The 26,721-nt window shown below is 47.4% G+C and overlaps 1 protein-coding gene across 4 annotated transcripts in view; it reads right to left on the reverse strand.

Annotated features, from left to right (window-relative positions):
- Positions 1-26,721, reverse strand: part of IRAK2 (interleukin 1 receptor associated kinase 2) — a 59,672-nt gene that overhangs the window by 14,518 nt on the left and 18,433 nt on the right. For 2 of the 4 annotated variants that reach the window (XM_057706649.1, XM_057706650.1), the window contains exons 3-10: positions 19,811-19,957; positions 14,007-14,098; positions 11,058-11,252; positions 10,911-10,975; positions 8,398-8,512; positions 6,595-6,704; positions 4,915-5,110; positions 1,604-1,666 (exon numbers count right to left, since the gene is read on the reverse strand). In XM_057706649.1, the coding sequence (XP_057562632.1) occupies positions 1,604-1,666; positions 4,915-5,110; positions 6,595-6,704; positions 8,398-8,512; positions 10,911-10,975; positions 11,058-11,252; positions 14,007-14,098; positions 19,811-19,957 (983 nt within the window). Of the gene's footprint in view, positions 1-1,603; positions 1,667-4,914; positions 5,111-6,594; positions 6,705-8,397; positions 8,513-10,910; positions 10,976-11,057; positions 11,253-14,006; positions 14,099-19,810; positions 19,958-21,506; positions 21,645-26,721 lie in introns of those variants that run through there. The other 2 variants (XM_057706652.1, XM_057706651.1) reach the window with 2 other exon arrangements.

The following is a 26,721-nucleotide window of genomic DNA, read 5'->3' on the forward strand; positions in this document are numbered from 1 at the left end:
AGAGAGCCCTTCCTGCTGGTGGGATCAGGAGAGGAAGTTTCATAGGCAATGAGTAAAGAAGGGTGAAGACCCTGACTGGGTCCCTCATGGATCCAGTATGCAGCCTTCATTTCTGACTCGAATTTTAATTATATGCACAATTAATTAGAAGTACCACAACAGCGGATGATGAGATGGGTCTAGAAGAAGAGAAAGAAGCTAGATTTTTTTTTAAAGTATCTCCTCCACTTTTTTAGAAACAATTTACCAAAAAACCCTTCTGGAATGTTTCACATAAGTGTCTCCAAAGGCTCCTTCTCCTGTGACATTCACCCAGGGAGCCCCAGAGGAATGCTGGATAATATACTTCAAGAAAACTGTCAGAATATGAGAAATTGTCCCAAACTGCCACGAACTACATCTGAGCTGACCAAATCGACCTCTCTGCAGTATCGGGAGTCTGGTGCCCAAAAGGGGCAAAGCTCAGGGAATTCAGCAAAGGGACAGGTTGTGACTGTCCACATATAGGGGAGGTCTTCATCTTCCTACTCCAGGGCAAAAGGGATGCTTTTGGAGCCTAGTCACAAAAAAGCCAGCTGCTCCAATGGCCTCAACATCAAGTCAGAAAAGTGCTCCCCTCTCAACCTGGTGAAGAGGAGTAGGGCTGGCACAGGGGTCAGAGCTCTGCCGAAGACATGGGTTCAAATCTCAGCTCCACCATCTCCCTGGCGGTCATGAGCTAAGTCTCCTTACCTTGGCCTTAGTTTCCTCATCTGTAAAATGGTGATGGTAATAATAATGATGAGTCCATAAGGTTGGACTGTCATGAGAATTAAACAGTCAGGAGAGCATTGGGGTTAAGAACTCAGGATCTGCAGTCCAGCAGATGTGACTCAGAATCTCAACTCTGACATTAGTAAAGTTGAGAACTCAGGCAAACCTCAGAGCCTGCTCTCCTCATCTGTAGATGAATACAATGGCTTTATTACTCTCATGGGGATTCTGAGACGACTTAGAAAGATAATATATGTAAATTGCCAAACACAGAGTTGGGCTGTGTTGTTATATTTTTGAAGTGACACTATATACACACACACGTATATTTGAATGACAGTTCTTATAAACCTACAAAATGGAAATTATTGTTTTTGTCATAGAAACCTAAAAGGGCCGAAATTAACTTTCACCAATTTAAAGTCAAACCCTAGAACTTCCCTGGGGGTCCAGTGGTTAAGACTCTGTGCTTCCACTGCAGGGGGCGTGGGTTCAATCCCTGGCTGGGGAACTAAGATCCCACATGCTACATGACTCTGCCATAAATAAGTAAGTAAGTAAGTAAGTAAATAAATAAATAAATAAATAAATAAATGCAAACTCTACTTGTTTGCCTGACATGTAGAGAGAAGAAATGGATTTCCTCCAAATATCTTAAACTGTGTTATGAAAAACGTCATTGTTGCCTGGCTGGTGACAGGGGAAGGTTACAGTTACCTTGCACAGGTGCAACTCAAACCGTGGACTGAGGCCTCATTTGCATCTGTAAAATGGGTACAAATGGAGGTCCCTGCCCTCCCCACCCCTCGACCCCTCACAACTGTGGTCCCGAAGTGACTGGTTCCCTTACCAAGTAAACTGGGCTCCGGTCGCTATCCACCGCAGGGATGCCAGTGAGGACCTCGGCTAACACCTAGAGAGAACACAGAGTTAGCATGGTTCAGACACACACACACAAGTTCATGCAGGAGACTCTGGCCAAGAAAGAAGCTTCTTCTCGGGAACAAAGCCTGAGCTCCAGGCCTGGCTCTGCCATCTGCCAGCACAGACACTTGCTCAAAATCTGGAACATGGGACTATCACTAAACACCTCCTCCAACTAAACACACCACCCAGCGACTAGGAAAAGGTTTAAATTAACTGATAGCGAGGCAGGGAGGATGGAAACCAAATGTGTGTGTATTCCCATCAGATAGATAGATACACACACACCCACACCTCTCTCTATATAGATACACACATATACATCTATCTGTATATACTACATACATACACATACACACACACTACATATTAAAGATATTTTCATTTAAAACCCATCAGAAATGGTAAGTGGGCACTGCTCTGTTAATCTCATGAAAAGGAGGAATCCACGTGCAGACATCTACTCTAGACAGAAAATCTCGGTAAATCCATAGCAGGCTTCATCCACAGGTCTTTCTTAACATTATTTGTCCATTGATTCATCCACTCACGAAAGAGGCACAGCCCTGAGCCGGTGTAAGCCACCACACAACTGATGAACTGATGTGTATCTTAATAGATGGGAAACCTGCTTTGAACAAAAATTCAGCAGAGATAACAGCACACTGACTAAAGGATTTATAACCAGACAGGTCTGGGTTCAGATTCTGACTCTGTTCCGTACATGCTCTGGTGATCTTTGGGCAAGAACCTAAAATCTGGGGACTTCCCTGGCGGTGCAGTGGTTAAGACTCTGCACTTCCACTGTATGGCAGTGCGGGTTCCATTCTTGGTCAGGAAACTAAGATCCCCCATGCTGCACGGTGCAGCCCGCCCTCCCCCCCAAAAAAGAAGAAACTAAAATCTGAGCCTAGTATCCTTATCTGGTACATGGTGGCCTCGTGGCTGTAAATATGAGAGAGTGAGTACTCCATCTTAGTGTCAAATATCTCTCCCACAACTTCTCTCAATAAGGTCACATTACTGCCAAGAACTCCTCCACCCTGAAAGGGCGGGCAGGGTTACTAACAGACAGGCAGTGGCCAGGAGGGGGCAGTAGAGGGCACCCCCTGCAGCTGGAGGTGCAGCCAATTGAAAAGGGGCTCCAGGTGAGGTCCTGCCAAGAAGGGAGGGAAGAATACAAGGACGTGAATAAACAAACATTTCCTCTGCCTCTTCCACATGGGCCCTGTGCCAGGCCTTTTACAGAGGTTACTTAGCACTCATCAAAGAAAACACTGACCTACTACTGTACAGCACAGGGAACTATATTCAGTATTCTGGGATAAACCATAACGGAAAAGAATATAAAGAAGAATGTATATATGTGTATAACTGAGTCACTTTGCTGTACAGCAGAAATTAACACAACGTTGAAAATCAACTATACTTCAATAAAAAAATAAATTCAAAAAAAACACAGAGAAATGCAGTGTTCCCCACAGCAAGAACCAAAGTTCAAAATCAGACCATCCATCAGTGGCAGGGCTGAGAAAAAGACTGAAGGGAGCCAGTAGGCACTCGCTCACTGAATGAATGAATGAATGAATGATGAGTGAATGGGAAAGTCAATTGTTACATCAAGAGCTGAGTTAAAAAGTCACGAATAAATAGAAATCAGGAGTGAGAATGTGCAGGTAGGAATAATAACAATAACCACAATAATAATAATCATGTTGACCTATGCAACATACCCTGCTAACCAGTTCATATACGTTACCTTATTAATTTCCATATGTATCATTACCCCCATTTTACAGAGGACAAAACTGAGGCCCAGAGTTATAAGTGACATCCTAGGTCACAAAGCTGAAAGTAACTGAGCTGGGACTCAAACCCATGCTCTTAAGCTCTACACTGTAAGTGCCTGGCAGCCTCGGGATTCAGTTCCACTGGTTCTTAAAGGAGCAGGAGCTCGGGCTGGCCCTGAGGAGCTTCACTGAGCCCCCTGCAGTGGGGTTAATGGGGGGCGGGGGGGAGGTGGGGGAGGCAGGAGGGACTTGGGGAACAAGTAAACCAGAAGGGGCGATGGGCTGGGAGACAGAGGGAAGCAGAATCTGGCATATGGAGGCTAGCCTGAGGGCAGAAGCTGGCTCAGAGGGAGGGCATTAGTAGGAGAAGCAGACAGACTGTGGTCAAAGAGAGGAAGCGTAGAGTTTGAGGCTGGAGAGGAAGGGAGAAGGCAAGACCCAAGATGCAGCTGTTGGCTCTTGGCAGAGGTCAGCCAGAGACTGTCACTTTTCTCAGCCAGCAATTCCCAGACTGGGATCCACGGGTCTCTGATGCTTAGAGATACTAAGAAAACAAGGTTCCACAGTCAAGTGAATTTGGGAAATGCTGCATACAGTTGCGTGGTGGTAAATTCACAGTTACCACACTAAAGACTCATTACCATATGAAAGGCTCTGGTTAATTTCGTGATAACTTTTTTTTTTCTGCTTAACCTTGCTCAACTCAGCATTTCTCAAACCTATTCAAACACATCGAAACCCTTTAAACACATCAAACCTATTGAGATCTCAGGGAACTGGTGTTCTATAGAAATGCACGTTGGAGACTGCTACTCAGACCATGAACTCCTGGGGGAGGGGTTGTGCTTTAGTTACGTTTACATTCCAAGTGCCTGATGGACGGCATTGGTGGCAAGGTCAGAGGCTGGATGGGTAGATAGATACTGACTGGATGGGTAGCTGTTGGTTGAATGGCTGGATAATAACTGGACTGATGGATGGACAGATGGACAAACCAGACGGATGAACAAACAAGAGCAAACAGACAATTGAATAGATAATTAGACGACTGGCCACATGTGAATCAGGGAAGTCAGGAGATATCTGTAGCCTATTAGAATCTGGACACTCATGGTGGGGGCTTTACTTCAAGGGTTGGTCAACTTTTTCTGTAATAGGCTAGACAGTAAATATTTTAGGTTTTGTGAGCCACAAACAATCTCAGTCACATATTCTTTTATTATTGTTATTGTTATTTTTCAATCTTTTATGAATGTAAAAACTGTTCTTAATTATAGGCCATAGAAAATAGGCCATGGGCCGGTTCTGACCTGTGTGCCATAGTTTGCCAATCCCTGCTGTACTTGGTGGAACATTTCTAAGAGCCTCTATTATGTGCTTAACAAAGGAACCATGGCAAGGACAAACGTGTGCAGGCCCAGATCTGAGCAGAGAAGGAAGCTCTTACTATTCCACAGCTGAATATGTCCACACGCTTTGTCAGCTGCCCCACTCTGATGAAATCTTCTGGAAGATATGCAGCAGAGGCCTGGAAAAGGTGGGTCTTCATCATGGTGTATTTTGACCTTTTGTTGACAGGACACAGGTGAGCCATGGAATGAGCCAGTTTGGGGGTGAAGTTCTGGTCTAGCAAAACATTGGAGCTGTGGGAAAGAAGGCAGAGAGAACCTTCCTGTTTTGAGGTGGACAAGAAAAGGCTGCCATGGAGACCCTTTTGGAAAACAGCTTAACATCCTGATCCCCATGGGTGTCAGCCCCGATCAATCCTGGCCTGCCGAGCCCAGAGGCTGTGCCGGCTCTGTCTCTTCAGAAGCTGCTCCCATCCCCAGCTCTGGCCCGGCTGACCCAAGTCTAAATGCCAGCATCCTTTGGGACAGAACCTGCCCAGATCATGGGGAATAACGGGCAATAAGAATATTCTTGGACCCGGTCATCTACACCATGGGAATGAACACTCTCGGAAAGTACTCCAAAGGGAAAACTAAAAATTGTTAAAAAACTAAGCTACATGAATAAAAATATTCAAACTAACCCCAAATGGTTTATAAAAAGTAGACACAGAGAGCAGGTCTCTTGGGTTCCCTTACCTTACTGCTCTCTGCTCAAGCACCCCTTTTCAATAAAGCCTTTTTGTTTTGTCTTAAAAAAAAAAGTAGACACCAATTCCAATATCCACTATTAGGAGCTGTTATGTAAATTACGGGCAAATATTTCAGTGGAAGACTAAGAAGTCATGGAAAATGATGACACGCAATGTGGGGAAACATTTACCATGCTTAAATCATGGGGAAAAAGAGAATATGAATTGGTAACCAGATAACGGGGTTATCTTAGGGCTGATGTCTGCGTGGGCAGAGGCTGAGGAAATAACCAGAATAATGGAGGCCAGCTGGTGAGTTAGGGCGGCAGGGCCAGGGTGACCTCTTGCCCTTTTATTTCCTGTCTTGCTGTTACAATTGTTTGTCCCATCAAATAAAAATCAGGAGGAGAAAAGAGAAAAGGGCTTCCACTTGCCAAATGGGGAGAGAACTTTGGGGAACTCTGAATTCTACAGTTTTGAGGTCAGGTTTGCCAGATCTTCTGGTATCTTCTGGAATCCCTCTCCATGCTTCCAGCCTTGGCAGCACGGTACTAAGATTCTGGGCTGCACACCTAACCTGAGTCACAGTATCTGTGACAACAGATGCACAAGCGAGAACAGGTCTCTGAGAAGACCCTGGGCAAGGAGCTCAAAAGCCCGGGGAGCCTGGCAGACACAGCCCACAGTTCCAGGACCCGATCCAGACCAGCTGCTGGAGGGGAAGTGAAATACAGCTGGGGAGTGGAGAGATGTTGGGGAAATACCAACAAGCTTGTTGGGGAAATACCTTTGCTGGAGAAAGACAAACATGGAGACATGTCCATGCTGACAGCAATCAGAGACGGAGTAAAACCCAGAAACACTAATGTTTGAGGGTACAACAAAGAAATAAGAGACCCAAGAGAGGCAAGCAGGGGAGAGAAAGGAAAGGAGGGGAGAGAAAGTCAAAAAGAAGAGAGACAGAGGGAGAGGAATGGGACCCAGGAGTGTGCGCCATCTCACCCCTGTAGCCGTAGCCCTTGGTGGGGCTCAGCCCACCTCTCTCACCTCTTGATGTTGCCGTGGATGATCTCCAGGCCGTGCAGGTGCTCCACGGCATGAAGCAGCCCTGAGCAGATGCTGATGCGCTGGGGCCAGGGGAGGGGGTCGGAGCCACCCTAAGAGAAAGAAAAGAGGGACAAAACAGTCACATCTGTGCCTTTTTAAAGTCCCAATGGCAGGGTCCTGGGCTCCTGTCTCTCCTCCAGCCCTCGTGTCCTCTGCAACAGGGCTCAGCCAGCATGGTTTACTGGCAGGGTACTGGTTTTTTTTTTTTTAGTTTTTTTTTTTTTTTTTTTTTGGCGCATGGGCTAAGTTGCTCCACGGCATGTGGGATCTTCCTGGAGCAGGGATCTAACCTGTGTCCTCTGCATTGGCAGGCGGATTCTTAACCACTGCGCCACCTAGGAAGCCCAGGGTACTGGTTTTAACATCAGACAGATCTAGGTATAAATCCCAGCTCAGACATGCACTAGCTGTGTGACTTTGGAAAAGACACTCAATGTCTCTGAGCCTCAGTTTCTTCAGGTATTAATCCCTATGCTTTAGGGTTGTTGCAAGGATTCAAAGGAGTGAATGGTATGCCCCTAGCATAATGCGTGCTACACGTGAGTGCTCAAAAAACAGCAACTATTTTTTATCATGACTATCATGTCAAGGAATTCTGGAATTCTTCTCTAAGAGGGGTTGGTTGGGAGAGCACCTAGGCAGTTTGTGTTGGCACACCAAGCACATGAGCCAATTTTATAAGTGTTTGGGGAGATCTCACAAGAGCTGATGAGGATTATGGGTGGTCTAAAGCCCCCTACCTTCCCCCACCTGCCACTGTTGTTCTAAGACTGAATGTCCAAGTGAAATCATCTCATTTTTTAAGTCATCTCTTAGGTCCCACATCCTCTAAGAACTGACCTTGCTAATGGATTTCTTCCTAAAAACTCTGGAATCTGGAAGCACACAAACCAGTTTAAACTCTAGTCCTGATACATATCAGCTGTGTTCCTCTGGGTAAGTGACTTTGCCTTTCTATGCCAGAGACTCCTCTCTTTGAAAATGGGGGAACCTCCAGGGTTGTAGAAAGGCCTGAAGGAGATTTGTAAAGCCATTATCATGGTGTCTTGTTCACGGTGAGAGCTCAGCAAAGCTAACAATCATTATTATACTATAAATAGCTGCTTTGTCTGGTCCCTGCCAAGGGGAGCAATAATTCTGTTGTGGAATGACTTTTTACCCTCTGTTTAAGGATTTTATGGGAAGGAGGCTTGTTTGTCTTAAAAATTGTAATTTTAATAGATGTAACACTCACATGATATGATATACAAAAGGTCAAAAGGGTGTGTAGTAAAAGTTTCTCTCCCAACTTGTGCTCCATCTACATAATTCTCCCCAGAGGCAGTCAAGAACTAGTTTCTTATATCTTTCCAGAAATATTCCATAAATTCACAAGCAAATAGGAATTTATTAGAATAGCATTTTTTAAAAAAAAATTACCTCCACTTTCCGTACTCTGTATCTGTTCATTGTTTTTCTTGTCCTATTACATTGGCTAGCACCTTCAGAACAATGTTGAATAATATAGCACTATGGGGTACCTTTGTCTTGCTCTTGACTCAAAAACCTCTTGTCAAAAAACTTTGTAAGTAGGTTTCTGCCTGAAGATGTTTATCCAGATCTTATCTATCTTTGCCTAGCTCCTCTCCTTAAAGGGCCTCTCAAAGGCCCCTTTCCCCTCTGGACTCCCAAAAGTCCTTAACCCTTGATTTTCTAACTGGGTGCTGCCTAGTCCTGTTCTTTGACCATGACCCAGCCCCTTACCTGACCCTGGAGTCTGTCCTGTAAAGAACCATTTGCCATGTATGGGTAAATCAAGCTGTTAAACTGTTTTCCAGTGCAGAAGCCCAGCAGAGGTAAGACATTGGGGTGGCAGCATCTGAAATCAGACATCAGTGCAGGGATGAGGAGTCAGAAAGAATAATCAGAGACTGCTCCATTTCCTACCTCCTACACCTCTTCTGCCCTCTCCACCCGCCGAGGCCACCAGTAACCTCCCAGGTACCAAATGCTCTGACCCCTGAGAGCCCAGCACCAGAGCAGAGATGACGATTGCATGCCCTCAAGGAGCCTAAAATCAAGGAACTCAAAGTACACAACACCCTAACCACCTGTCTTCCAGAAACAGAGGCTTAGAGGTTAAGGAACTTTACCAAGGTCACAAGTAGCAAGCACTGAAGCCAGGACCAGATCACAGGTCTATTTGACTCCCAGGACTTGGGTTCTTCCCTGAAATCTTCTGCTGGTGGGTTCTGAGTCACTGTTCCCTCCTGACTCTCCTCCTGCTTCTCTGACTGCTCTTTCCTGGCCTTTCCCACTAAGACCCTCCACCTTTGCCTTCCCCTGAAACTTGAGTCTCCCTGGTTGGGCTCATCATCTTGTTTTACAAGTTGCCCCACCAGGAATCTCTCACCTCTATGAAGAGCACCCCCAAATCTCTTGTCTCCAGGTCCACCCCACACTCCAGACCTGAATGTCGAATTGCATCCCCGTGTTCCAGGTGAACAACTTAGACTCAACAAGTTCCAAACCTGCTTCTCTGTCCACAGTTATTTTCTCAGCCAAGGGCACCGCCATCCAACCAGTTTCCCAGAAACCTCCTTACCTCCCCCATCTAATTAGTCACCATTCACTGTCATAAATAGCTTTCAAAACACCCCCTTCATTCTCCCCTCTTCTGCCGTGGGTCAGACTCCAATGGACTTTCCCCAGCATTGTTGCAACAGCCTCCTGTCTGATCCCTTGGCCTCCCTCCACTCCTCCCAGGCCATCCTAACTGCACACTTTTCACACTCATTAGAGTTATTTACGCTTCACTCTCCCCACGGAACCATAAACTTCCCCAAGGCAGGGGCTGTGTATTCTTCACATCTGCACTCCCTAGAACAAAGAAAGGCCTTGACAACTCACATTTGCCAAATCAATGAGTGAAGGAATGACTACTGACTCCAGGAAGGCACTATGCCAAGGTGGAAAGGGAATCAGATTTCCAGTTTTCATTAAGTGTGTGTGCATGTGTAGATAAGCATTTGTATATATGTGTGCATGCGTGTGTGTGTATCCTACATATGTACGAAGAGAGAAAAGATTAAAGAAAATATATAAAAATCTGAATATCATAGGAGTTATTTATAGGTCCTACAGAAAATCGGTGATTTCTATTTTCCTCTTTATAATTTTCTCTATTTCTTAAAATACTCCACAAGCATCACGCATTGCTTGCCCGAGGCTGCACACTGGCAGAAGAACTCAGACAGTGACTTGCCAGGTTGAATGACAGCTGGTGTCCAGCACATTGCAGGGGCCCAGTAGGCATGTGTTAAATCCATCAGGCAATGACGGCAGAGCCAGGACAAGTGTCCAGGTCTCCAAATGTCCTCCCCCTCTCTTTCCCAGTCCCCCCACCAAGTTCTGTGATGGGGAGGCTCACTTTACTTCTCTAGCCTCAGATTCGTCATCCGAAAAAGCCAGATCTGGAGATGACTTTTGAAAGCCCTTACTGCTCAAGACCAGAGGTAAGCAAAATTTCTCTATAAAGAACTAGACAGTAAATACTTTAGCCACTGTAGGCCATCTGGCCTCTGCTGAAATTCCTCTACCGTGCACGATCATGCAAAGCAGCCACAGATGACACAGAAATAAATGAGTGTGGCTGGGTAAATAAATAAAACTTCATTATACACACTGACATTTGAATTTCATATACTTATCATGTGTCATGAAATAATCTTCTTTTTATTTTGTTCAACCCTTTAAAAATGTAAAAACCATTCCTAGCTCTCAGGCCATAAAAACATAGACTGGGCCAGACTGAGCCTGTGGGTCACCATTTGCTGTTAGAGTTGGCATCAGTAAGTTTCTGTCCATCTCAATTGGACAGAAACCAATTCTCCACCCCCACCCCTCCCCATCCTCCGCCCCGACCCCGGAAGCAAGGAGTTGAGCCAAGTGAAGCAAGGTACTTTTCTAATTCTAATCCATGCATATAGTGGCTACAGACAAAAAGCATGGCCTATGGAGCCAGACCAACCAACCAAATTCCAGCTCTGCCACTTACTAGCTGTGTGATCTTGGACAAGACACTTAACCTCTCTGTGCCTCAATTTGCCCATGTGTAAAATAATGTGATAATAGTAGCCATGTTACAGAGTTCTTGTGAGGATTAAATGTGTTTACATAAAGAGGATGCTTAAAACATGCCTGCCACATAGGAGGCACTATATACAGGTTAGCTGTCATCACTGTCAAACAAAGTATTTTCCAAAGGGGAGGCTTACCTACGACAAATTTGTATCTCTGCCTGCAAGAATTTTTCAATTGATGCTGGAACTGAACAGGCCATCTGTGGAAAAAGACATCAAAACATGAAAATCTAACCTCACCATGCAGTCTCCACCCCTTACTGGAAACAAAGAAGTGCCCACCTCTCTGAGCTTCTTGAAGACAAATGGCATGCCGAGTCTTTGCCCTCTGTAGACGTCAGCAAAGGTCCCCTCGCTGATTTTGTGATTTGGGTTGAAGTTATCAGTTGCCTGGACCACATCCACCTCGCTCCAAAATAGGCTGTCTCCAGCCAGGCTCGAAAGTGTCTCCTGCTTAGGAACGGAGGTGCTAAAATCCTGGGAATTCAGGGAGAACAGACTGAGATTAATACAGAATTAAAATGGAAAATACTATTTTCCCTACTACCTCAGGGAATCTTAGAACATCAGAGCTGAGGGGTGAAGAGAATCGTCTCATCCAGTGGGGAGGGATGGCAAAAAGGACAGATCCCAACTCTGCTTCTAACTTGCTCTGTGACCTTGGACAAGTTACTTAACCTCTCTGAGCCTTCATTTCCTCATCAGCAAAAATGAAGATAACCACAGTACTCTGAAAGGTAATTGTGAAGGTTAACTAAAATGTGAGTATTCCTGGCCCATGGTCGATGTGTCCTTTCTTTCTTTCTTTTTCTTTTTTCCCCCAGTTTACAAAGGCGAACACCAAGGGGGTCAAAGAACTGAAGTGAGTTCACATAGCCGGTCAATGGCTGGGCTTGTGCCTCTGGTCCTGCACATGGTATACATTCCGGGAAGCAGAATACATGTTCACATAACCTGTGTAAGCCTAAGAAAAGCAGCTCTCTACCTCAATCCCTTTTCTTCTTAAAAACAGGTGTATGTAAACTTCCATTTTTTTAAGTTATATATGCTCTTATAAACAATTTTAGGTAATTAGAGGGGGGCTAGTTATCCATGATCCCATTATCCACTTAACTGCTATTAAAGTTTACTATAATTCTTGCCAGTGAGATACACGAGGATTTATTTTTAAAAATTGGGATCATGCCACACTCATTGTTTTGATTTCCAGTGTTTTCTCTTAACATTTACCATGATCATCCTCTCAATTATTAAATCATCTTTGAAAATGATTAATTATTAAAAAGCTAAATAAACCTTTATGGAAAAGCTCCACTAATCAGACCCATGCAGCACTGGCTTCCCCACCAGGCACTCTGCCCAGGACACTTTAAGGGGCCCATAAAAACATCTGAACGTAATTCCTTTCAAAGTCTGAAGAACAAAAATGAGCTTTTCAAGTTGAAGAAAATGTTTTAATTTTTCATCCAACTTGGATTGTGTTCATCTTTATAAATTTATTTATTTATTTATTGGCTGTGTTGGGTCTTCGTTGCTGCACGTGGGCTTTCTCTAATTGCGGTAAGCAGGAGCTACTCTTTGCTGTGGCTTCTCTTGTTATGGAGCACGGGCTCTAGGTGCATGGGCTTCAGTAGTTGCAGCACATAGGCTCAGTAGTCGTGGCCCACGGGCTCTAAAGCGCAGGCTCAATAGTTGTGGCACATGGGCTTAGTTGCTCTGCAGCATGTGGGATCTTCCTGGAGCAGGGATCAAACCTGTGTTCCCTGCATTGGCAGGCAGATTCTTAACCACTGCGCCACCTAGGAAGCCCCAGGTTGTGTTCATCTTTATACCGCTACAGTTGTAAAATATAACTTTAAATAATATTTTTAAATGAAAGAAAGGGCCTAGACCACAATGTTCATTGCAGCACTATTTACAATAGCCAGGACATGAAAGCAACCTAAATGCCCATCAACGGATGAATGGATAAAGAAGATGTGGCACATATATACAATGGAATATTACTCAGCCATAAAAAGGAATGAAATTGAGTTATTTGTAGTGAAGTGGATGGACCTAGAGTCTGCCATACAGAGTGAGGTAAGCCAGAAAGAGAAAAACAAATACCATAGGCTAACTCATATATATGAAATCTTAAAAAATGGTACTGATGAACCCAGTGACAGGGCAAGAATAAAGATGCAGATGCAGACAATGGACTTGAGGACATGGGGTGCGGGCGAAGGGGAAGCTTGGATGAAGTGAGAGTAGCATTGACATATATACACTACCAAATGTAAAACAGATAACTAGTGGGAAGCTGCTGCATAGCACAGGGAGATCAACTTGATGATTGGTGATGACCTAGGGGGGTGAGATAGGGAGGGTGGGAAGGAGTCACGGGAGGGAGGGGATATAGAGATATATGTATAAATACAGCTGATTCACTTTGTTGTACAGCAGAAACTGGCACAACAGTGTAAAGCAATTATACTCCAATAAAGAGCAGAAAGAAAGAAAGAAAAAGAAAGAAAGAAAGAAAGAAAGAAAGAAAGAAAGAAAGAAAGAAAGAAAAGAAAGAAAGAAAGAAAGAAAGAAAGAAAGAAAGAAAGAAAGAGAAAGAAAGAAAGAAAGAAAGAAAGAAAGAAAGAAAGAAAGAAAGAAAGAAAGAGAAAGAAAGAAAGAAAGAAAGAAAAAGAAAGAAAGAAAGAAAGAAAGAAAGAAAGAAAGAAAGAAAGAAAGAAAGAAAGAAAGAAAGAAAGAAAAGAAAGAGAGAGAGAGAAAGGCAGGCAGGCAGGCAGGAAGGCAGGAAGAAAGAAAGAAGAAAAGAAAAGGCCTAGAAAGGCAAAAATGCTTAAGACTCACGGAAGTCATTTGTGACCCTGGACCCAAATCATTAAAAATTCAGGATAACCCAGGTATATTTTGTGTTGAAAACAGGTTGAAGAGGAGGTATTTTGTCTACTGCAACCACAATGTTTTGGGAAGAGGAAGTTGCCAGTTATCAGCTCTCATTTAAATACAAATAATGGAAAAGCTCATTAAAAACTAAAGTGTTCCCTCTCCCCACCCCCCGCCCCTGACTCACGGAGGGCCAGCACTCAGAGTCTCAGAAGCTCAGAGTAATTCGGTGGGCCTCGTTTCTCCCCTTCACCCTGACCCCTAACCTCAAAACTGGTCTCAAGGAACAAACACGTTGCATTTCTGAGGGTCACAGCTGGGGGCTACCGCTCGGGGTGGGGGGTTTACCTTTGAATCAGGTGAGGCAGGTGGGTCAGTTTTTAAGGAAGGAGAGGCATCTTCAGGAGGGCCGGGGAGGCCGGCTCTGGCTGGAGCAGGCCCTGGAAAGGAGGGGTGGTGGGTCAGACCGCAGCTGCTGGAGGAAGATGGGATGGGTCCCTGCCCGTCCCCAGACCCAGTCAGTCTCTCATTCACCCACAAACACGTACTGTCAATCATGACGGCTGCCATTTCCTGACACCCCAGGTGCCAGCCTACACGCGGCTCAAGCGTTACCCCGTGGAAGCCTTATGACAGCCCTTTGGGTTGGTCCTGTACAAATTCCCCGTCTGACAGGCGGAGAAAGCGAGGCACGGGCGGCGGCCACTTGCCCAGGGCCACACGGACAGTAAGTGGCAGAGTCAGCCTTCAAGTGGAGATCCTTGTGCCTTCTGACCTCTACACCGTCCCACGTCCTGCGAAAGCAGGAGGACACAGGTGAATCAGCTACAGAGCCTGCCTTCCAGAAACCTCCATGGCAGCAGGAATGGCAATTCCCAGCCTCCCGGGGCAGAGGCGGGAGAGGCTGGCCTAAGTGGATTGGGAGATTAAGGAGGGCTTCATAGAGGAGGAAACACTTCCCCTGGGCTTCAAAGAGGGAAAAACATTTGCAACAAGTAGCTATGAGGTGGGGAGGGCACCCGACGCCACGGAACCAGCCCATGAGGAGGTGTGGCAGCAGGAAAGCCCAGCCGTGCAGGCACGCTTACTTAGCAAACCGTGACAGCCTGCCAGGCACTGTTCCCAGTGCTTCCCTGGGCTAGCTCGTTTCATGCTTACAACAGTCCCAGGAGACAGATGCTAGTATCATCTACTCTTTACAGGTGGCGAAACTAAGGCATGGAGAGGGGACCCAGCCTTTCCAAGGGCACCCAGTCAGCGGCTCCAAGTCTGTGCTCTTAATCCCTTAGTGAATGTGGAAGATTCACGAGAGAGGTGGCTTGGGGAGACGTTCAGGGTCAGGGAAAAATCAGGTTAAAGAGGGTGACATTTCTTCACCAGGTACCATGTGAAGATTAATCTGAAGACTAATGGGGCAGTCTGGGGTCCGCCGGATCCGCACAGGTGCAGGCCGGGAATGAGACAGGTCAGGTGGCTGACCCACATCAACGTGGACCTTGGCCAGAAGCCAGAAGCTTCAGAAATACCCAAGTGGCCCTACCACAGGGCTGGCCTCTGAGTAACAGGGGGCCAGCCCTTCCAGGGGAACTTGCCTTTGATCCCAGGGTTGCTGGCCACATCCACCTGCTTCAAGTATTTCTGGCTTACATCATCAGGAAAGGAGTGATTAACGTGGAACTCTGACCATAAAATAATTAACTCTGAAGGCTCAAAAGAGCACCACGGGGAAACGAGAATCAGCCTTCCAAAACTATTGACCCAGGCAGCTGATCAAACGAAACGTCCTGGATACGAAGCCTGAGGCTCTTTCGTCCTGAGGAGGAGTCATCCCAAGCCTCCCTCCCTGCACTGGCTGCTGCTTCCAGAATCTTCTGTTGTTTTTCCTTTGTTTTCTTTTTTTCACATTTTCCAGCGCTGGCTATCTTTGAAAGGCCCACACTTGAGAAGGCACCGTGTTGGCACACCCACACGGCACCAGAGAACCCCAGAATGGGGTACTAACGATAAACCCCCCCCCAAAATACACAGATGCGCACATCCATTCACACACACCCTGTCTGTCCCTCAGCGCACTGCAGCTTAAACGGAGCTGCAGGGTAAGAGCTATACAGCTCAGACATGGGAATTAAACCTTTGACAAAAAAAAGAAAAAAAAAGATGGATAAAGATGTGACATATTGATACAATGGAATACTACTCAGCCATAAAAGAGTGACATAATGCCATTTGCAGCAACATGAATGGACCTAGAGATGATCATACTAAGTGAAGTAAGCCAGACAGACAAATATCATGATATTGCTTATGTGTGTAATCTAAAAAAAAAAAATTATACACATGAACTTATATACAGCATAGAAATAGACCCACAGGCATAGAAAACAAACGTATAGTTACCAAAGGGGAAAGGGTGAAGGAGAGAGAAATTAAGTTTGGGATTAACAGATACATATATATAGCGGAACCATTCTGTTGTACACCTGAAACCAATACAACGTTGTAAATCACCTATACTTCAGTTAAAAAAATAAAAAGGTAAAATAAAAACCAAAATAAATAAAACTAGTAACGTGCTACAGACCAGCTGCCGGCCCCATAACTGACCAGAGCCCAGCTGCTCGCTTAAATCCATCCACGCGTCTACAGCCAGGCCAAGCTTCCTGCGGCTGCTCCCACCCCCCCTCCGCACCCTGATGACTGGGTGCGGAGGGGAGGCTGCCTTGCAGCGAGACCCATGGCCGCTGCTGCTCCAGTGATGGAGGCCCCCGCCCTTGCCCTGCCTTCTCTTGGGCTTCTCTCAATACGCTTTGCCTGAGTCACCCAAACTATGGTCTCTGTCACCCATCTCCTGGGTATTGGCCATGCACCTGTGATGCTCCGCAATGAGTAACTTGAAGTTTTCTTTCACTCCACCCTAATTCAGGTATTACGTATTCAGCCTTGAAATCCCTAGTTTTTGTGCATGTGATATATTCTCTAACACCCGTGTTCCACGTTCCACTGGGGGCAGAGGCTCCACACTGGGAACCGCTGCTCCAGGCCAACTGGACTTCCCTCCTGCTTCTTTCCTGGAGTTCTGCCCTATCTGGTCTCCCAGCCCCAGGGCTGGCCTCAGAGTAGGCTGTACACACGGTCCCTCGCCCTCTCCCACTGCCCAGCGACGCCAAGTCAGCGCGGGCCTCACACAGCCATGATTCTCTGGTCTGACTAATGCCTGGGGTTTGCTCTGGGGGCTGCACCAGGCCTCTGAGTGTGGGGGAATCGCTACGGTCTGCTCTTGTGACACAGGAGGGATACTGGGGTTGTTGAGTCTATTTACCCCTGTGATTTGGAGGGGGAAAAGAGTGGAATTTGGGCCAATACCCCAAGGCTAAGAAATCAGATAAGAACTAGCCCTTGCTTTGGAAACACTCATGGAAGGCCTGGGCCAGGGAAGACACTGGTGTGCACAAATGTCATCCCCAAAACACTAAGAGGTAACCCTTCGTGTGCCATTTCCCACAGAAATCTTTCTAGAACGTTTGCTTTCTCAAGCAGAATGCACAGAGTCTTGTCCGGCTGAGCTGCGTCGCTGCAGGCAGGAACATGGAACACGCAGTGGTGCTGTACCTCATTTGGGGTTTTCTGGATCCTGCCCTGTGGCTGGCAGTGGGTGGGCCTCTACAGCTTCCCCATCTCTTTCCTGATAGCAGACAGAACTGAGCTCAAGTCCCGGCTCTGTCATTATTAAAGATTTGACCTTGGGTGAATTGTGTTTCATTTCTTTAGCTTTCTCAGATGTAAACAAACAAAAAACAGTAGTATTTAATTCTCTGTAGAGCTCTTGTCCAGATTAAAAGAGATGGCGTAAAGCGCAAAGATCAGTCCCCGGTATATGTGTAGATTAAATCAATTCTGATGGACAGCTGACAGCCTCTCCCACAGGTAAGGCTTTGCGACAGTTATTTCAGCCACCCAGAGCCCTTTTACCTGAAATCTAGCTTTGAGAATCTGTTTAAGGAGGTGCTCAGAACCTGTCCATGGCTCATCTGCTCACGTATTTTCCTTCTCCACATCTCTGCCCACTTCCTTACCACTTACTGAGAGGGTGATCAGTAGATACAGACATTAAGATGCGGGCTCTGGCATAACTCACCTGAGCCGAAGCCCGGTCACACTGCGTGTGCAGCCACGGAGCTTTGGCAGGTTATGTCTCCTTCCCCGGCTATCAAGAGCCCCCCTCCCTGGGTTGTCAGGCCGATTCAGTGACAGCCGGCACTGTCCCCACCTGTCTGTGCCCTCCTCTCCAGCCACCCCTGCCTCCACGTTCTCCCCTCCTACGAGATAATCAGCTGGAACTCTGGGGCCCAATGGAAGCTTGGGGTTTTCCCAAGAGAATACTGGCTTTGGGTTATTTGATGAAATTAATGATTAGGCTCTTATTTTTAGTTTGGGCAAAGATAGACAGTCGGCTTCCTGTCTCTGTCTGCAGATTGCATTTATCGTCCTGAGCTGTCTGGGCACATGTTCTCCCAAGTGCCATTCAAGAAAGCGAAGGGTGCAAAGGCTGGCAGAGACATACGATGCTCGTTTTCACGGCAGCCTAGAGAAGGGACACCTGAAGAAGCTGCTGTACCAGGAACCTCCTCCAGCCTCACCAGCACTCCCCTAGAATGTCCCTATTGTATTGTTATTTTTCCTTTTGGCCATCAATCTGTATCACATTAGCTTTAGGACTATTTCCTCTTATCTTTAATTGATGACCAAAGTTCTGCCCCCCCCCCCTTTTTTTTTAAACTCTTTAGCTACAGGAAATAATTTAGATTCCTTGGCCTAGAATTAACTTTCCAGACTCAATCCACCTGGGGTGCCTGGACTGTTCCTAATATCAGCTAATGTTTAATGAGCACCTACATGGTGGCAACACCAAGGTATATGGTTCCTAGCAACACACGATGACGTAGGTTCTATTATGATGCCCGTTTTTTAGATGAAGAAACGAGGTGGAGAGAGGCTAAGCCATTCTCCTGCTGGAAAGGGCAGAGTGGGGATCAAACACGGGTCTGCCCGATGCAAAAGCCCACGCATACTCCTCTCAGCTGACGCGGACCCTGGCTTCGGGAGCGGCGTCAATGGATTTGGGAGGTTTCGTGGATTTGGGGTCTCTGGCTTCCCACTCGTGAAGCTGCAGGAGGCAGAAGGTGGGCGGGGCTCCAGGGGAGGGGCGGGGAGGATGGCGTTAGGCGCCGGTTCCCCTTTCCTCATCTGGGAAATGGGGAGAAAAACAATACCGAACTCATACAGTTAGCTGAGGGTTAAACATCTTTGAAGGGCTTAGAACAGTGTCTGAGACATAGAAAGCCCTCAATTACTGAGTTTCTTTTTCCTTTTTACAAAAAGGGGGGACTGCCCCGGTGGCCCAGTGGTTAGGACTCCACACTTCCACTGCAGGAGGCACAGGTTCCATCCCTGGTTAGGGGAACTAAGATCCCGCATGCTGTGTGGCCCAAATAAATAGATAAAATAAAAAACAAAAATGGTAATAGACGGTACATGTCCTTTTGTCATCTGGCATTTTTAATTTTTTAAACTCAGTATATCATGAGCACATTTCCACATGTGTATGCAGACCTACGTCATCGTCAGAAGTGTTTTACTGTTACCACCATCGGTAATTAATTTTGCCATCCACATTTGTTGTTTCCAATTTTTTGCTATTATATAGTATATATGCTGAGCTAAATATCCTTATAGATAAAACATTTCCTTAAATACATCTCCTTTTTTCTTTTTTAAATACATTTATTTGCTTATTTATTTTTGGCTGTGTTGGGCCTTCATTGCTGCGCGCGGGCTTTCTCTAGTTGTGGCAAGTGGGGGCTACTCTTCATTGTGGAGCACGGGCTTCTCATTGTAGTGGCTTCTCGTGTTGTAGAGCACGGGCTCTAGGTGCGTGGGCTTCAGTAGTTGTGACATGTGGGCTCAATAGTTGTGGCTCACGGGCTCTAGAGCACAGGCTCAGTAGCTGTGGCGTACAAGCTTGTGGGATCTTCCCAGACCAGGGATCGAACCCATGTCCCCTGCATTGGCAGGCGGATTCTTAACCACTGTGCCACCAGGGAAGTCCCAATACATCTCCTTTAAATTAAAAAATTAAGTTTAGTTAAAACTACCTGGGCCTGGAAAGGTGGCTGGCCTCGGGGACTGCTCTGTTTCTCGTTCATCCTCGGCATTTCTTACAGAAGCTGCCAAAGGCTTTCCTGGCTTCGCAGCATCCAGGAAGTCTGGGGTGGAAGACTTGATTTCAGGAACTGGTTTCCCTGAAATGAGGTGGGAAGAAGAAAGCTATTATCATTCAGTGAGCAGGTTAGTCATCGAGAGGCTGGCCGAGAAGCCAGAGACCTCAGTCAGAGTCTTGGCTCCGCTTGAAATTCACGATATGCCCCCAAGGGTTGTTTCCCACTCTGTGCCTCGGCCTCCCGGGTGTAAGGTGTAGCACTTTGACCTGACAATCTCCTGCGATCGTCCAGCTCAGACACTGAGTCAGACACACCTGGCATCCAGCCCTACCAGCTGTGTGACATTAGACAAGTCACTTTCCTTCTCTGAGGCTGTTTCCTCACCTATGAAACGAGATGATGGTCATGATAACATCCGATTGCCTCTCTCACAGGGCTACTGGGTGGGGGTGGGGCGGGTGAGAGTGCGGACATGAAAGGGCTCTGCAGACTACATGGTTCCCTGAACACGTGGGGAAGTCAAAGATCTCTACCCCGTTGAGTCCCTAGTGGAACCCCTAACGATAAAAGTACTGGCATTCCTCCAGCTTCCCCTTCCATGAGCTGTGGAGGCACGTGCGTCCCTCCCTGTTTTAGAGATGGGAAGCCTGAAAATAGCAGCTGTGTCAACCGCAAGCCAGTGAGGCCCTGCCAGGTCCAGCTCTGCACGCATGAAAGCTGCACAGAGTCTTTCAGTTGCAGCCTGGTGGAGATGAGGACTCTGAGGCCTGAGCAGGTTAAGTGGCTTGTCCGAGATCACAGAGCCTGGGCAGGCAAGACCAGCTGAAGGAGCCTGGGTGGAAGTCACCTGCCTTTTGAGAGTAATCACTTCCTCTTTGCAATGAACTGGGAAACCCCAAAGGTGCCAAAGGATGTGTCTCCACCAGGTTCCACAGAGCCTGTTCCAAGTGAACCGGCTTCCTCTCCCCTCCCCCACCACGGCCATCCTCTCTCCAGGCTGGTCCTTGCTTCCAGCTCCAGTGGCCTCCAGAGCCCTCCCCAGGCCCCATCTTACTAAATACAGACCTGGCCTCAACACTTCCCTGCTTAAAGCCTTTATAATTCCCCACTGCCAGGATAAGGTACACACTCTTCACGTGAATCCGATCTCGCCACTGCCTCCCAGACCAAATCCAAATTCTACAGCCCTGTGTTCAAGGCCCTACACCCTCTGGTGGTCGGTGGTGGACCCACGTTTGAGAACCAAAAACACAGAGGGCAGTGAAGCCCGGGGAAGGCCAGCGCCCTCGCTCACTCTCACGTGGGCAGCAGGTGCGGCTGGGAGAAAAACACCTCCAGCCTTTGAGTCTCCAGAAGCATTTATTCCAACAGGTAAACAGCGTCTCTCTCTAAACAAAACCAATCGTCACCATGGGACCAAGCTTCTCAAATCCAAGCTTTGGGAGTAGAACAATATTAGTAATGCCTTAAGGCACGGCACTACACGTGCATACCACCATGTAGATTTATTTGATTTTCTCAACAAACTCTGATGGTTAACAGAATTCTCTGTGTTTTATTTTTGAGCATACTGAGGCTCAGGCGAGTTGAAATGGTTTGTCCCAAGTGAAACAGCTGATGGGATTCAAACCTGGGGCTGGTTTCACTGTCATCTGTCAGGCTGGGGCAGAACCATTCACACGCCCCTGTCCTCAGCACCCCTGCTCCCCTCTGCAGATGGCTCGGCCCTGGGCCCCGCCTGAGGAAAAGCAGGACAAAGCGTACAGCAAGTGAGGAAAGGCCAGAGGGAATGCACAAAAGTAACAAGAAGGCCAAATGGGGGGTAACGGGTGACTTTTTTCCTTGCTTCCTTTCCTGTCACTGACGTACTGTTCTTTTTAAATGGAACTATCTTATAAGAGAAGCAGCAGGGCTTAGCTGTTCAGAGTCCAGCCTCTGGCCTAGACACCAGCTCCATCACCTCCCAGCTGTGTTAGCTTTGGATAACTTCCATGAGACTAAGGGAGATAGCACATGTTAACCGATTAGCTCAAAACATGGGAACTACATTGGTGGTTTGCTATTGTATTTTTAAAAGACTGGGTTATCTCTTAAACAGCCCACATATTGGGTATAAGGAGCCGTAGGGTGGAAGTCTTTTTGTTTTCGTTTAACACGACTCTGAATCATTTACACTTCTTTTGTTATTTTACATTTGTTTTTTTTAATTGTGGTAAAATACACTTAACATAACACTTACCATCCTTATCACTGTAAAGTCTGCAGTTCAGCGGCATTAAGCGCATTCACACTGTTGTCCAAGCACCACCACCATCCATCTCCAGAACATCATCTTCTTCCCCAACTGAAACTCTGCCCTCGTTAGACACTAACTCCCCTTCCCCGCTCCTCCAGCCCTGGGCAACCACCATTCTAGCTTCTGTCTCTATGAATTTATTCATTTGAATATCTTAACTTGTGGGAGGTTTCATTTTTTGTGTTTTTTTTTTTTTCACTTTAATAGTAACTAAAAAGATGTATGTGGATATCCATCACATGGAAAGATGTTAATATATTCTTAATTGATATATAATTGACATAGCACATTATATTAGTTTCAGGCATATGTCATCATGATTTGATACTTGTACATATTGAAAGCGACCACTGAAATTAGTCAAGTTAAAATCCATCACCACCCATGGTTACAAATTTTTTCTTGTGATGAGAACTTTTCAAGTCTACCCTCTTAGCGACTTTCAGACCTGCAGTAGTGTTACTAACTACAGCCACCGTGCTGTACGTTACATCCGCTGTACCTGTTTACCGTGTAACTGGACGTGTGTGCCTTTGGACCCTCTTCACCTATTTGAAGCACCACCCCCACCTCCGGCAACCACCAATATACTGCTGACTGACAATGGAAGAGGATGTATAATGTGTTACCAGGTTGTTCTTTTGTGTGTGTGTGTGTGTGTGTGCGCGCAAAATATGTGTAGAAGTCTAGAAGACATCTATATTTGAAGAGAAAAGGAACCTGAAGAACATACACGAAATGCTAACTGTGAACATTTCTGCGTGGTGTGATTATCAAGGGTTGTATAATTGTGGGTTTGGGGGGTTATTTGTATTTGGTAGAATTTTTCAACAATGATCATGTATTAGTTGCACAGTAAATTGTTTCTTAGGAAAAAAGTCAGTAAGCAAGCTAGCTCAAACAGGGACCAGAACGGAGTCTTCCAAAGAGGGTGAGTCATTGGAAAGCAGGTGAGCAGCAGATGCAGGGCCCGCTCGCTCCTGGGTTTTGCCACTGATTGTCTAAGATGTGCCCTTGACACCTTTGCTATGCGTGTCCTCGCCCCAACCCTGGGGGGTGGCAAGGAGGGAAACATGAGCTCAGAGAGGTGGGGTCCCCTCCCAGAACCGACGGCTGTGGGCAGGATTCACGCCCTCTGTGGGGACCCCGGAGGACACACACTTCATTTCTCCCCACCTGGGGTCCTCAGGCACCATGCCACCCCACCCCAATCCGTTCAGGTGGTTCTGGCCCAAACTGTGATCCCAGAAGCAAGGTTTCTCCCCAAGGGCAGCCCTGCTAGCAGGACTCACAGACTCCCACGTCCGTGCTCGTGTAACGCAGTGCCTTCCACAGGGTCAGGGTGATGTAGTCCCATGTACAAAGTGACAACAGGGACAGTCACCAGCACTGCAGGATGACTCGTGAGCACGTCCGGAGCAGAAGCAAACACCCCTGGAGGAAGGGGTCCCCATGCCACTCTGAGCCCTCTTCTCCCCTGCCCTCCCCTCGCTGGCCCTGGGGAGATGGCCCCTTGACGCACCCTCCCTCCACCAACTGCCTCGGGTGGGGTCCCACTCGTGTTCCTCAGAGGGCCATGTCCACGCCGTCCTCATGATGACGTCTGTGTACGAGACACAGGGCAGAGGTGACTCCTCTGTGGCCCCAGCTCCCCTCGCGCTGGGCTAGCCGGGCCTGCTGGTGAAGGGGCCCCCAGACAGCCCACGACAGTAGGAGATGCTCCAGGCTGCATCAGCTTCTAAAGGTCCCACCTGCACCCCAACCGCCTGCAGCCCCAGAATAAGCACCAACTTCCCCCATCCAAGGCCCGGCTGAGCCTGTCGCGTCATCAGACAAATGGGAATGCAGGTGACCATCCCGGCCTGACCCAACTTCAGTGTCCTATTCCTTTTCTCTTTCACTTTCTGCACAGATCTTTGCCTCTCCGTCAAGACCTATTTGGCAGGAACACCGAAGCCACCCACCCGTCTGTGGCTGATCTCTCTGGCTTCCCCCCACAGGGAATAGAAAAGGCTTCATCATGTTCTCAACCTAAGGAGAGTCTGCAGTGACATGCAGGGGCCTACATCTGGCACCGCGGTCCACACAGACACGTGGGATTGGGACACACGCCCGCCAGAGGCGGGAACAGTCTTGCGACTTCGGCACCAGCAGGGGCTCCAAGTCTGAGACTGAGCTCGTCAGTGCATTTCAGGTGAAGCCCACCCGCCCACCTAGTCACACACAAGGGTCACACCCAGCCACAGAGGACAGCTGACAGAGCCCAACGTCAGGCCTGCAGTAACAATCAGATGAGAAGTTTCAATTTCCTGTGAAACCCCCGTTTTAGCACTCTGTGGGTTTTCAGATGGTTTTCAGATGCAGGCAACAAATAAGAGGCATAAACACGACACACCTTAATTTTGACTCTTGGGTTGCGTTTGGAGGGCACAGGGCAGGTCTTTGCGTGCCTCTTTTTCCACCATCAAACCCAGAAGAGGGAGAAACTGTGGCTTTTCTGCCCTTAATGCCTGGAAACTGACCCCTGATAGCTGAGCGGATACGACACCCACTCCTTCAGGCCGGTACATACACCGGAGCACCGTTGAAATAAAAACAGAACATCGAGGGCAGGATGGAACAAAGGAAGACAAAATGTTCACGAGAAAGGGTCACGACAAGCTTTAAATCTCATGAGTTTCCTGTGAGTTTCCTGTTGCCAAGGTCAAGGCCAAAAAGCAAGCCAGTTTCATCATTTATTCCTGTGACTGACGTACAGAGCAGCCTCACGCTTCCAGGACAGCACAGTTTTTCCGCTGGAATTATATTCTCAAAAAGATTCCATGCGTAAAGTTAATTCTGCAGATCATGAGATCCAAAAATAGGAATTGTGATCACAGAGCAGAAGTGAGGGCAAGTGTGGGGAAGCTTCCAGAGCCAGCTTCGCTAACTCCAGCTGTGCGCCCAAGGGCATGTTTCTTAACCCTTTGAGCTTCCTTTGCATCTTCTGTGGAGTCAGAATAATTATAGCCCCTCTGTCCCAGAATGGTCCCAGGACTCAGTGGGACCAGATATGAAAAGCAGCTGGGCCCAGGCCAAGGGCAGGACACAGACTGTGACATAGTTGTCCTCTGTCCTCTCCCCCTGCCCAGAAGAACGTCTGATCCCAACTTAGGGTCTCGGAAGGAAATATCTGGGGCGGAGGGCTGTTTCCAATAGTTTAAACCCTCTCATGGACATGTGACTCTCAGGGGGCAGCGGCAGGGCCCTGAAGGCACGGTGGCCACAGGGCCGAGTAATACAGAAGCCCCGCTAGCCCTGCTTGAACCCACTGTGTCGCTGGCAGCCAGCTTGGTTACAGACAGGAGGACAGGCAGCTTGGGGTTCTCCCTGATGGGACACCTAGGGATGGGAGGGGATGCCAGGGCTCGAAGTAACAGCTTTGGTGTCTGTGGGCGCCAAGGGGTTGAGGTATTGGTTCTCAGATCCATTCAATCAGAGTCTGGATGCTTTCGAAAGTTCCCTCAGTGAGGCTGAGAAGGCCTGGCTTAACCCAGAGGGATGAGGGTTGAGTTTCCGGCCCCAGGGAGCAGAAGCACTTCTCTGTGCTCTCTCCACGGCTCCCCGGGGACGACGGGCCTGATTCCTCCTCCTCTCTGCTTTGTATTTTCCAGCCTGCCGTGCACACCGCAGCCAGGCTCGCGGGCCAGGGAAACTCTCCAAGTCTCATCTACCAAGTGGGATGAGGAACTGCACCCTCCACTCCCCCAGAATGATGAAATAACTAAGTGCTCAACAGTGATGAGCTACTACTGTAATAGTCTCTCTTTAGCATCATCACCCCCGAGTCTAGGGCAGGCGCGTTTTTCTCCTAAGTGCTCTCCCATATGTGTGGCCTGTTGAATCCAGATGACAGCTCTGGGGAGCAGGCCCAGTTGCTATCTCTGTGTTAGGCTGCAGTAAAGTGAAAGCTGAAATAGTTCTCTTATTTACGTTTTGTTTTTTGAGGCCCCGCTTCCTTTGATTAAAAGGCTTATGTGTTGCCGGGCACTTGGCAGAGGGGCCTGGGTTCTCCTCACCAGACTGGCAGCCCAGAAACATTTAACACACTTAACATTTAATAAGTGTCAAATCCAGGAGCCATACACCTGAGCAGAGGGGACTCCAACTTCAGGCGAGGTCTTTCCCTGGTGAGCACAGTCTGGAATTTCCCCCACCCTTCTCAGCCCTCAAAGTAAACAGTGAGGTAATATTTACACATTTGTTTTTATTTTTTGTATTTATTCTGACTCATGGGGCTGAAACGGATCCCTTCTAGAGCAAATGAAAGTGATTCATCCCTAACTAAAGAGCCCAGGCCATATCAAGACAAAAAGAGCTTTCTGGACCCTCTCTTTTCCTTTTCCTTTCCCTCCCAATCCCTGGGCTCAACCTTGCTGGGCGTCCAAAGACCACACACACACACACATACACACACACACACACACACACACACACATACACATGACTCAAAACTCCCAACTCGAGCTAGATAAGAAGTTAGGCAAGTCAGAGGGCATGACCTGTCTTT

Source organism: Hippopotamus amphibius, chromosome 13, assembly GCF_030028045.1.
Source record: "Hippopotamus amphibius kiboko isolate mHipAmp2 chromosome 13, mHipAmp2.hap2, whole genome shotgun sequence".
Taxonomy (NCBI): domain Eukaryota; kingdom Metazoa; phylum Chordata; class Mammalia; order Artiodactyla; family Hippopotamidae; genus Hippopotamus; species Hippopotamus amphibius.